Source organism: Gavia stellata, chromosome 7 (assembly GCF_030936135.1).
Source record: "Gavia stellata isolate bGavSte3 chromosome 7, bGavSte3.hap2, whole genome shotgun sequence".
NCBI classification, from domain to species: Eukaryota; Metazoa; Chordata; class Aves; order Gaviiformes; family Gaviidae; genus Gavia; species Gavia stellata.
Window position 1 is genome coordinate 36,369,616 of NC_082600.1, and position 12,387 is coordinate 36,382,002.

Below are 12,387 nucleotides of genomic sequence, written 5' to 3' on the forward strand. Positions count from 1 at the left end.
TGAATTATTTTGTATTGAGAACATTTAAATTGTATTAAGGGGGAGGAAACTGTGGTATTATATATTTGATTTGTCTTTTACATAAAGTATTCAATTTTTAAAAACAGTAATTGTTGCAGAAGTTTTTATTTTCCTTTTCTGTCCCAGAATCCCAATTTTATTTTTAAATGTTAAGAGATTGCTTTCTTTTTGTCTTCATTTTGAGAAGAAATATTTTTAACTGAAAAAGATACAAAAAAATAGTATGTTGTCATACTAAATTTGTTCTTCTTCTTTAATTTCAGTTATGAGTGAACATTTGGAAAACAGATTTCACCTAGGTCTTTTGGATTTTTTAATTTTTTGAGGGTTGTTTTCATATTATCAGCATTTAAGCTAAAGAGTAAAATGTGCTTCTTCTACAGGATATCTTCTTGGTGGACATGTAGTACGTTTTTTCCATGGCCATGATGAGTGTTTGACAATTCCATCTACAGATCAGAATGATTCACAGCACAAGTAAGTGGTGGTGCATTTTTATACATTTCCTTCTCTCAAGAAAGGAATAGCTTGTTGTCAGCTGAATTTGAGGTTAGATAGGTTAAACGTTCTTTACGGCAATCTTAAATTAAGCAGTGACGTTGTTACAAGAAGTTGAGACCTACTAAGCAGAAGATCAGTCGTGAGTTCTTTTATTGCTGACCTTTCCTATTATCCATTGTATTTCCTATATCCATTATATATGAGAAAGGTTATAGAAATTATGGTGCTTGAATGACGAGACATGAATGATTACTGAAAGGTGAAAAACTTTCTTACATGTATTCCTGTGAAGAGGACTAATTTTCTATAGTTTGTATTTGATTATTGAGTAGAATGTTAGTTTCAACACTAAAACATGTCACTAACCCCCAGCCAGTAATTCAAGAAAACTAGATTATATTAAAGGCTGAATCCCTTTGCTTCCTGGTTTTTATTTCTCAGTTTCCTAAAGCTAATATATAATTTTATCTGTATTAATCTGATTTGTAAGGATTATAATACAAAATTTTTGTTTTAGCACCACCATTTTTGTCTTTCAATAAGAATGTTAGAAGTAATTGTAGGAATGAAGTCTCCGATGTCGTATTCATGCAGATAATCATTAATGTATGCAAATGTGTATAATTATTTTAATATTGTGTTTATATGTATTTAAGAGCATTAGTAATTTAGATTAATCTCTTGGGAACTGTATGAATTACATATTTTTATGACTGATTAAGTAACAGCAAAAGTTTCTCAGCCACTTTGAAGGCAAAGTATTTTATCAACTCCTGAGAGAGAACAGCTTAATGGAAATAGCCTAATTTACCTGGGACATTCGGATTGTGTATCGTGCTCTTGCTGATGAGTAGGCATCTTCTGTCCATTCAACTCCATCTGTTTAGCTGGGGAGAAGAAGTGAGTCCTATACGGTTTACAGAGGAGTAAGATATAAATACTGTGTAGCACAAATAAACACAAGAGGATGATCTGCTGAATCTTTTCTGTAGGAAAGTGCTTTATGAAACTGGAGGAGCTGGCGTTCGAGCAAGGTCTTTGTGGAGAGTAGAACCCCTTCGAATAAGGTACTGATATTTTTTGAAATCTTGTTAGCAACTCTTGTTATGTTAACAGCAATGCAGTTGTTACAGACCCTTAAGGCAGGACATGAGTAATATATTTGTCCTGCTATATGATATATCTTAGTATGTTCATTGTTAATAATAAAAAGTAATCTAGCCATGATATAATCATACAGGGAATGTCAGTATTTTAAGACCCCTTTTTTTTTTTTTGGTCTGTGTCCCATATCAGTGTTGCTTATGAGATATGTCTGCTTGAGACATTGCTTCTGTCCAAAAGTAAAATGCTTTCCTAGTTTTCACTTGGAGTTTTAGAAGCATGGGTGAAAATCAGAACAGTAATATTGCTCATGGGTATCTTTTTTTTTCTTTTTTTTAAGACTCTATCTCCCTCCTAGGGAGTTATCTGTTAATTTGTTGCAAGTGACATTTCAATATATACACTAAGGATATACATGTTTTAACTTTGGCCTTCTGAACTGTATTTTTGTTTCACTCTTGGTGTGTTTGTGATTGCAAATGAGATACACTCATAACTAGCAGAGATGTAGGATACTTCTTTGGACTGTTGAGTCCTCAGTTAGGTTTAATCAGTTTGTTTAGACAGGCAATTGAAATACAGTAGTTGATTTACACTTTGGTATTTTTCAGAAACATGTAGGAATTTTTATGGACACCATATGTAGCACCCTAATAAAACAGAGAGAGGGTATAGAAACAAGAAAATTAAAGCTCTACTCCTTTCCAAGGTTCCCTTTGCAAATGTATTAACAGTTTTGCATCTGTTTTAATGCAAATATTGAAATCAAAAGCAAAAAGAAATACATATAGCACATTCTATTTTCTGAAAGTTCTTTAAAGCCCAAAAAGAAGTATTAGTTTTGCTTACTTCATAAATTATTTTTTATGTCTCATATGTTTAGCTGGAGTGGAAGTAACATCAGATGGGGACAGCCTTTCCGTCTTCGACATATTACAACAGGAAAGTACTTGGCTCTGAATGAAGATGAAGGACTTGCAATGTTAGACAGAGAAAAGTCAGACACAACATCTACTGCCTTTTGTTTTAGAGCATCAAAGGTAAATAACATCAGTGCAAATTTGTCTTAAATATGGAGGACTCAAATACTAGATCTGAGTTGGTTCAACAATTTAGAAATTATTTGTAATTTCTAAATTGAAGCAATTAACAGGGATTATGCATTTAAATACAAAGGTAAACAACCTGAGTCAAGAGTAACAAAGGTTTCCTTGAGGAAAAATAGGGATGATGAATAAATTTGAGTAAACTAAACTGTTAACAGGTTAAAAAAACAAGATTGAAAACTAATACAATGCCAGATACAGTGGTTTACTATGAATGCTTTAATCATTATAGAATCATTTTAGTTGGACAGAATCTCATTAGAATGTTATTCATTCCAGCTCTCTGTCATAATTGAATTCAACTGAATTCAGTTCATTTGGGCAAAATTCTGCCCTTGCTATTCTTTGTGCAGTGTCTTGATAGGTGAATTGCAAAGAAAATGTAGTCAGTGATTTCTAAACCATGTTTTCAAACTGTGCTCTTCAGTGAGCTGCTAATTGCATATTACTAGCTTTTTCATCATTTCCAGCTGAGAAAAACAGTACAAATGAGAGAGAATGAAGAATGATATGGAGGTAGGCAAAATTAATAACTTTTTTCCAGAAAGTGAAAGGCTTTTACACCAAAGTGATGAAAAATTTTTATATGCTTTCATGATATTACTTATAAATAGTTGCCATAACTGCTACAATAGAGTTTTTTATTAAGTATGAGAAGTTAAATGTTCCGTGTAGTTCTGAATGCTGTGAAGTCCCTGAAGGGCAGTGAAAAAGAATCTTTAAAGTTAGATATATACTAGATAAAATCTAGCATTAATGGTCTTGACAGATGCTAGAGTTTTGTTAGTATAATAAAGCAAATACTTCTTTTTAGCATGTTTAAAATAACAGTGTTTATTTTATTAGTGTGACTGCATACAGTATGCTGAGAATTTTTATTTTAACCAATCAAAATAATTGAAAAACTATCAGGAAATTTCCTTAGATTGCTAGATGCTCACCAAATAGTTTTTGGTTCTTTCTTCGGTGTAAAGGCTATGCAGTGTAGATTGTACATATGATGTTGTTCAGGGGCATTTATTACAGCTATAATTTTTTCCCATTTTTGGCAAATCATGGCACCCTGGTAAGGATGATGAGTATGCCAGGAATGCCGCAGTTACTGATTTAACATTGTATTCAAATTCCTATAACGTACTCACTGCCTAATTGGACACCGCTGTCCTGCAATGTCTTAATATTTTAAACTATGCATATAAATGTATAAATTTTAAGTATATAAATTTTATGTTTATGTATGCATCCTCATAAAATAAATAATTTCTGTTACATTGAATAAACATACCCTATTTTGTTACTCCTTTTGTTGAGGTATGCCTGTGTGTTACAATCCCCAAAATGACTAAGGTGAAGTACAGTAGCAATTAATTATGCAGAAGTCAATAATGATTGTGTAATGCATTCATCCCTTCTACTGTGTTTGTACATAATATGGTTGTTAATGTACATTTTTATATGAAATACCAAGTTCAGTGCCTCATCATTCTAGGATTTGTGCTGTCCTATATGGAGAAGAATATTTTTATCTCACAATAGGTTATAAATTTGCTTTTGCCTGTGCCAAGAATAAGAATAGTTGTTTATTGTCTGGGCAAGTGAGAGCTGCACTGGCCCATGGGTAGAGACATTAGTGTTTCCAAAGGTGAGGGGAACAAACAGTGGTAACTCTTCCTGAAGAAAGAAAGGTGAGGTTTTTGAAGCGAATAGACCCCAGAGACTGATACGGACTGTAAGAAGGAAAGGACTTTTAAAGCCAAGTGCTGATTTCGTACAGACTGAGGGGAGAAAGATCTGTAGAACTAATAGTTAGATTAGATATATGCAAGTGTGATTATCTTAATTTCTGCGCATGTGTATTTGTAAACCTTTGTTTTCTCTTGTTCATTTTCTCAATGAAGAAATATTTTCACTTGCCTGGACCTTAACATGGCATGAATTAAGGGAAATTTCAAGATAACTGTCTAATACGTTCCTATCCAGATGTGTACAGAATTTTAAAAATAGATTGTTGGAATACCTGGCTCTTTACAGCACTCCCGCCCTTTAGAATCACAGAATAATTCTGATTGGAAAGGACCTTGGGAAGTCATTTAGTCCATCCTTCTGCTCCAGGCGGGGTCAAGACTGAATTCAGACCAGGTTGCTCAGATTATACATTGCTGTGGAGTATTCAAAAGGAAGTAAAACATTTCTCCATTGAGGTATTCTTTCCAATTTGGAAGCCAGCAAAAGAGTTTTTGTGGAAAAAAGAAATTATCTTTGCCAGTAGGCAGAGCTGTGTGGAGTATACCAAATCCCCAAGGCTTCTCAGGAGCCTGTAAGACATGACTTAGTGTTATTTTTCCAACAGTTGTTAGAGTCCCACTTGTTGAAAAAGCACACCTTCATCCTCAGTATTGTTACATACCATTTCAGCAGTCTTGTCTGTTCATTGCTTTTCAAAACCTGTGATTGCATTCATAATGTATTTACTTTTACTGTTTTGTTGTTTGCTTTTGCCGGGTAACACTGGAAATCAAAATACATCTTTTAAATTATAAAATACAAATTAGAGTTTTCCTTAATACATCCTTAAATAAATAAGAATAAAAGGGAGCTTTTAAAAAAGTGAAAGAATATGCTAAAGAACATTAATGGTGCTGATTTCAATGAGAATAGCATATGCAATATATGTCTATTTATTGCAATTTACTGCAAACTAAGCCTACGAGCATCAGAAATTGACAGAAAACCCCCAAAATTATGCCTTTTGTTGGGTTTAATATGGAGCTTACTTTTGAGAAAGTTTTAAAATGTGAACCTTTATATTTAAAGGCAACAGTTCTGTAATGCCTTGTGACCACAGACACAGCAGTTTCCCTACAGCAGATGGAATCCTGTTTTGAAATGGGATGTTCTCATTCCAGCACAGTACTTGGCTCAGTATACTCTTCTGAGCAGAACCTTGATTCTGCTTATAAACTTCTTCGAGAATAAACACAGTGAAGAACAAGAGCATATTTAAAAATATTTATTTATTTAAAAATTGTTGTAGCCCTGAATTAATAGTTGAGATTTCATATTTTATTTTCATGATGGTATATACAATTGACGATGAAGAAATTATTGGTGTAGTCTGAGTAAGTAACATTCTGACACATTCAAAAGTCACAGATGACTCATGCAGAAGGATTTGATATCATTTTAATATTACTGCCAGCATGTAGCTATCTTGGGGGCTCAACATGGCATTATGATGTCGTAATAGTTTAGTAGTAATCATAAAGTTTAATTCGTTTTTGGAATAAGATGGTAGGTATTACGGAGTCCTTTACCTACAATTGTCTCGAAAAGTTCAAGTATTTATTTGTAAGTTCATATTTTACAATTATCCTTTCCCAGTAAGCACTGCATTTCAAATACAGTATTAAGCTATTTTTTCTACTTATTCTATATGGGAGGAGAAAGTAGAAGGTAAAATTAAAATCACCTTTTTTTTCCCCTTGCTTACTGTGGTGTATACAGCAAAGTATACAGGGTACAGTAAGCCCACTAGCAAAGCCCACTTGCAAGATAGGTAAGCTCAATGTATCAGTCCTCTGCTCTTACATTTTGTAGACCTTTTATCTTTTTTTAAATTGGGGTAGCCTGTGGCAGTACTTTCAATGCACTAACAGTATGCAACACCAAAATACACAATTCTAATTAGCTTGCATAGTTGAGATTTGCTAAGAGTTCAGCAGTCAGGTTGTCTTACCATTCTTAGTGGTACACAAACAAGCCCGTAAAGTATCAAAGGTTTCTCCCCTACTGCATTTTTACAAGACCGCCGTTGAAAAATCATTGTAAAGACAGTTGGGTTTATTTGTTCTGTTCACACTGCCATTTCTTACCTTCCTTCTGTCACGTAGGAATCTGTGAATCTATGAATTCTCTCACTTTCTAAATCTTGCCCTTCTTCTAGTATATTAACTATCTTGTGAAAATTGCGTCTTTGACAGCTTTGCCCTCAAGTTCGTTTGTTCATTCCTTCTTTCTTTTTTCATTTTTTGTTACTGTTATTTTGCCTTTGCCATCTTCCAGACCCATGGTGTGATTTGTTTTCTTCAACTTGATTCATTCATGGCCTGAGGGTGTTAAACTGAGAATAGGTTGTGAAGAGAGGGTTTTGAAGGAGTAAGTGTTTGGATATTTTGCTGCTAAGATATGTCAAATATCTAGATAAGAGATTTTTTTTTCCCCTCTTCCCCTGATAATCTTTATCTGACTATACTTTTCAGCTGTTAGAAAATTCACCCTCTCTTTGCACACTGCTATCAAATGACTTGGCTGAAATCCTAGAGAAACTGGACAGAGCACAAAGAGCAAAACATCACAAAGTGGAATTTATGCTGTATTGCTTAAAGTGAGAACAGCCTTCAGGCCCCCAAAATAATTTTAAAACTTTATTTATGAAATTTTAAAAATCCTGTTTTTTCTTTATGTTTCTGATGGATGTCACTAAAGGATCAATATCACTCAGTTTTTTAGAACAGTAACTTAATATAGGATCACTTGTTACCACATTATGATTTTTTTCATTGAAATTTCCATTGATTCTTGACACAGATGTAATATTTGAGAAAAATGTTTTCGTCTTCAGCCTATGTAAAGCCCAATAATTAATTGCTGACAGTTACTGAATTTTTGCTATTTAATTGTATTTTTCATTTAATGGCCTCACCGTAAATGTGTATTGAAAGAGTTCATCTTTATCTTTATGTGATAGTGCAGTCTTCATAAATATGATGTGACATGATTTCCCCATAGTCTTGATACTGTAATGGTATCCCCAAGGAATGCCTTGTAATTTCATTCTACTTCATCTTGGCATTATAATGCTGTCTGTTTCAACTGAAATTATTGTTGGAATGTGACAGCTAAATTCCATTTAAATGAAAGTAGATTAGCACAGTTAAAATAGAACTTTTTACTCCACCAATGTTGTACATTCAGTAAACTGAAATGAAGTAAGGAAACCTGTTACACATACAATAATGTAAACTATGTATCAATGTCTAACACATGAGCAACAAATGAGCAACTATCTACATTCAAGGTTAAGTCCATCAGAGCATTTGAAATCATAGAAAAATGATACAATCTAATTACTCTTATTTACTTAGGTTTTTTTGTTTAATCACACACATGCACATGCATCCATAATGTGCTATTACAGAATTTGCTGCATAATTCTGTTCATATTTCTGAATTCAGTTTTGAAAGGAAAACTATTTTATTTTCAAGAAAAAGATACTTGGTTTTTTGCTGGAGACTTAAAAACATCTGGTTGTAAATGAAGAATAATGGTTTTAAGAAATAGGTTGAGATTAAAAATGGTACTGGGTATTCCAGCCACACATTGAGCAATGTCTTCAAAAGAGATTTGAAAGAATCCAATTCCTCTTACAAAGAGGATAAATGTAAAAATAAAATAAATATAAAAAATAAGAAATGCAAAAGTAAAATAAATTTAAAAGCCAACTCGTATTTATTTTAAAAATTAAATATTTTCTTCTTTGCTGGTTGTTGCAATACAGAGGCATCATTCCAAGTGAACTTTTTATTGCATATACTATTTATAAGCAAAAAATTATTTAGTGTAAAAATATTTTAACTAATTTTCAAAATATGGTTCTGCTCATTTTTCTTTTTCATATTTAAGCTAAAATCTGAAAATTTTAGTAATACAGAATTTTACAGGCTCTACTAAACTGAGACTTTTATTACATCAATTATTGATTAGGTTAGGTTAAATATTTAAAAATTCTTTTTTTATATATCTTTACATGGTAATGGATTTTACTTGATTTTTCTTGCTTCAGTGAAAATGACGCTTCAACTTTGAAATTATTTTTCATCAGAATCTGACTAATTAATTTGATAGAAACAGAAATTATGTGAAATGAAATTTTAGCTGCATCTTAACAACATGAGTAGCATAAACATTGTTCAATTTTGGAATGTGTTTCAGTGTAGAGTTCAATGATTTATCCTGTTTCAGTATGGAGATTTAATGCCAACTTTTACTTTATCTTCTTAGGAGCTAAAAGAAAAGCAGGATTCTAGTCTTAAACGTGACATTGATGGAATGGGAGTCCCCGAAATAAAGTACGGTGATTCAATCTGTTTTGTTCAACATGTGGCTAGTGCCTTGTGGTTGACTTACAAAGCACAAGATGCTAAATCAGCACGTTTAGGTCCCTTGAAAAGAAAGGTAATGTTTGGGGTTTTTTTAATTACTTGGAAAACTAATGTTAGTTGCATAACAGTTTTGATCTGTCCTGTTTTTTACCATTCTACCAATGTGGCAATTGTGGGTTTAATTGTTTTGTGCTGTTTTATTGAAAATGGTGTGAGTGTTTCACTCTAAAAATGAAAAAAATGGTGAATATTAACATAACTATGTAACTCAAGAAAAACTTTGCTGCTAAGAAATGTATTTAGCTATTTTTCTTTCCAGAAGAAATTATTAATTTGGGCTCAATTTTTATTTTGGATACTTCAGTAAACTATGGAAATTCCTGATTTGGATGGTCCAATCACTTTTTTCAAAATCTACATTTAACTGTTTAAAGGCATAAACTTGTAAGTCATCTTATATTCACTGTTGGTTTAGATTTTCTTTATTGAGTATATTGTATGAAACGGCAATTAAATTTATTATTTAACAAGTGGCCCTAGAAACTGCTCAAGCTTCTTGGGGGATATTAATGAACAGTTTCCTGCAAAATGTTAGATGTAATTGTGATGTGGCATCAAGGTCTTTCTCTTGGCCTTTTGATTATAGGGTATGAGTATATTCTTAATTAGGGGTATATGTCCTGTTATCTCTTGAAATTATATTTACATTTCATTCAGAATTAAGTGATTTAGTTCTAGCTTCACAGAACTGCATCATTACCAAATGATTCTTTGATTCTGTATTCATAGATTTTTACAACTTGAACCTATTGTTAGAACATGAAAAAAAAAGTTCATTACTGAACAGAAGTTGGAATTCTTCTTTAATTACTTGTATCTATGTGCATTCACAAGAGGATACCCATTCACAAGCACTGTAATGCAAAAAATTAGGTCCTCAGCAGCACCCTTGGCACAATCTCTATTATTTATGCAGCATACATGGTCATAAATGGGCAGTGAGTACCCAGCCCCTTCACTACTTCTCAGCAACCTGGCTGATCAGAGCCATTCTTCATTGTATGCCAGTCATTCAGTATTTTCTTGGTAAGAGATTTAATCACACAATGTTGGTCTCTTCCTTTCCCATGCCAGTATTGGCTATGGGATCCTGTTTCCTCAGAAGGAATTTTACTTCTTGAAAAGACGTGTAGATTATTCCTTGGTATTCAGTGAAGAGTCTTGCATTAGCTTCATGTGAAGTTTAGTATTTTTTTTCCCCCCAGTTTTCTGCTCAGCAGCAAGGGACTAAGAGAACCTCCATAATTGCCTGTCACTTTTATTCTCCTTTCAAACTGTTTAATTCATGTTCAAAGACTCCAAATCTTTTGTTGCCTTCTCACCTGGAGAATTATCTCCTGCTAAGTGCCTTCAAACAGAAGAGAACCCAAACCTTCTCACTTCCTGTAATTGATAGCCCTGTGGAGGCAAGAAACAGTTTTTTGTCCTCTGCAAAATATGGTACTAGTCTATAATTTTTTAGATATATACATCCCTTTAAATTTCATATCAAATTTATTCTTCTGTAGTAAAAGTGAAGTCATAGTTTTGTATACATCCTCCACCATAATTTTGTCATGAGATTTTCACTTTCAGTCACTGTAACCCTTCTCAAGCTGACCTGCACTTTTTGTAACACTCCTCAGTAGCTCTAGGAGGATTGAGAACTTGCAAGAGACAAAGGGGTATTTTTGTTCCCATAACCTAGCTGTTATCACTGACACCTGCTGCAAATCTAGAGAGGAGAAAACAACTATGGAGTTAGTTCTGTTATAAAATACTTAAAATGCAGAGTAAAAATTTGTGTTGTTTGGCTTTGGTGTAGTTTCATGTATCTAGTTATCATGCTGTCTTTGTGAGACACAAATATGTAAGAAATTCTGGCATCATTTATGAGGCTTCCATTGAATGATTTCTACCAGAATTTTGATCTGTTGTATCTCTCTCTCTGAGATCTTGGTAAGCAAGGGTTCAAGACTTTGCTGGGTAGTGGTGATGTTTACAACAATTTTCTATTCAATATTTCTCAACCACCTGGAGTGAGTGATGGATGCCTGTCTTTTCAGTTTGAGAGCTTGCTTCTGTGCTTTAATAGCTCTGGGGTTATAAACTCTGCAGAGCTCCAGAATGCTGGAGAAACAGAGAAACATATGCTACATGTTTTGCATTTGTGTCCTGGACCATTACTTAGGGTGTTGGTCAATACCAATGCCCTGCTGTACTTCAACAACCAAGGCAGTGTCAAATTCCCCTTTATATGCAGGGAAATGGTTTATCTGAAGAATTGGAGTAGGCAGTGGTGGGTGCTTCTGTCCATGATCTACTTACTGGAGTTCTAAAAAGCACTTTCCTGTCATTGTGGTGTTTCTGGAGGATTTAGTTGAGGGGTTTTTTTGGCCAAAGAAATAGGGAAGATTAGGTCCTTCTGAAAGACTTCTCTCTTCCCTGATCTACTGCATACTTTGGGAGAAAAGTGCGTATCTGCTACACAGTGATGAAGGTGTAATTACTTTACAAGGTGTGGCAGCTTTAATATCCTATCTGTCAAATATTTTAATTCCTGTAGCTCCAAAATGTGGAGCTACATGCAATGGCCTGAGGAAACATTCTGATTGTCAAATGTTTTCTTATTAATTTTGTGATGGGAAGAACAGTTCTTCAGTTACTGTTCAGTTAAGAGACCCCAGGACCTTTCTTTATGGAAACAGTGATACTTCAGCTAACAAAGTCACCCACAGTGTGAATCTGTATAAAGAAGTACTTGAACAAAGAGGAAAGATGACCGATAACGTAAACTAGTCTTGTTTAAAATAATATTATCAATAAACTAATTCGAAAGTGTCTTCCTAGTCTTCTCCATCCCATTTCCGTGGATTCTGGGGTACAGATAAACTCATAGGGTGATGTGTGTCTCTTTTAAAAGTACTTCATCAGTATCTTGGAAGGAACAGAGCACATGTGTACTTTGGATCCTGCCACGTATAAAAAAACGATCACTTTCCAATGCTTTGGTATACCTATATGCTAATGTATGTTCAAAAAGTTGTTGGTAAACAACCTTCCCATTTGTGGCAGTAGCCACTTGTATAACATTGTTATTTTCTTTGTTAACTGTTCAGCGCCTACAAAATTACTCAGCTAACTGGGAAGTTGGACAGCAAATTTTTACTGTCTCAGAGCTAAAATAATACATTTTTCATTGGAGAATTCAGTAGGTTACATCTTAAGCAAAGCAGCAGGATAACTCACATTTAATTCTTACAAAAGTGCTGTAGGATTTTTATGAGTCAAAATGATCAAAACTTGGTTTTGTGATACCTAAAATTATGCGGACTTTTTGTGAAATTGGGTGTTTATTTAAAGGGAAGAATTAAAATCCCACCAAAGGATCTCTGTTACTACTTCAGGTTCCTATGATGTTCATATCTGGTTCTGGTAAGAATCCAATATAATG

General features: G+C 33.7%; 1 protein-coding gene across 1 annotated transcript in view; it reads left to right on the forward strand.

The window, feature by feature from the left end:
* The window catches only part of RYR3 (ryanodine receptor 3), a 239,895-nt gene that overhangs the window by 73,805 nt on the left and 153,703 nt on the right, over window positions 1–12,387 (forward strand). The window contains exons 9-12 of the mRNA XM_059819553.1: window positions 405–498; window positions 1,515–1,589; window positions 2,510–2,666; window positions 8,794–8,967. Of these exons, the coding sequence (XP_059675536.1) occupies window positions 405–498; window positions 1,515–1,589; window positions 2,510–2,666; window positions 8,794–8,967 (500 nt within the window). The remainder of the gene's footprint in view (window positions 1–404; window positions 499–1,514; window positions 1,590–2,509; window positions 2,667–8,793; window positions 8,968–12,387) is intronic.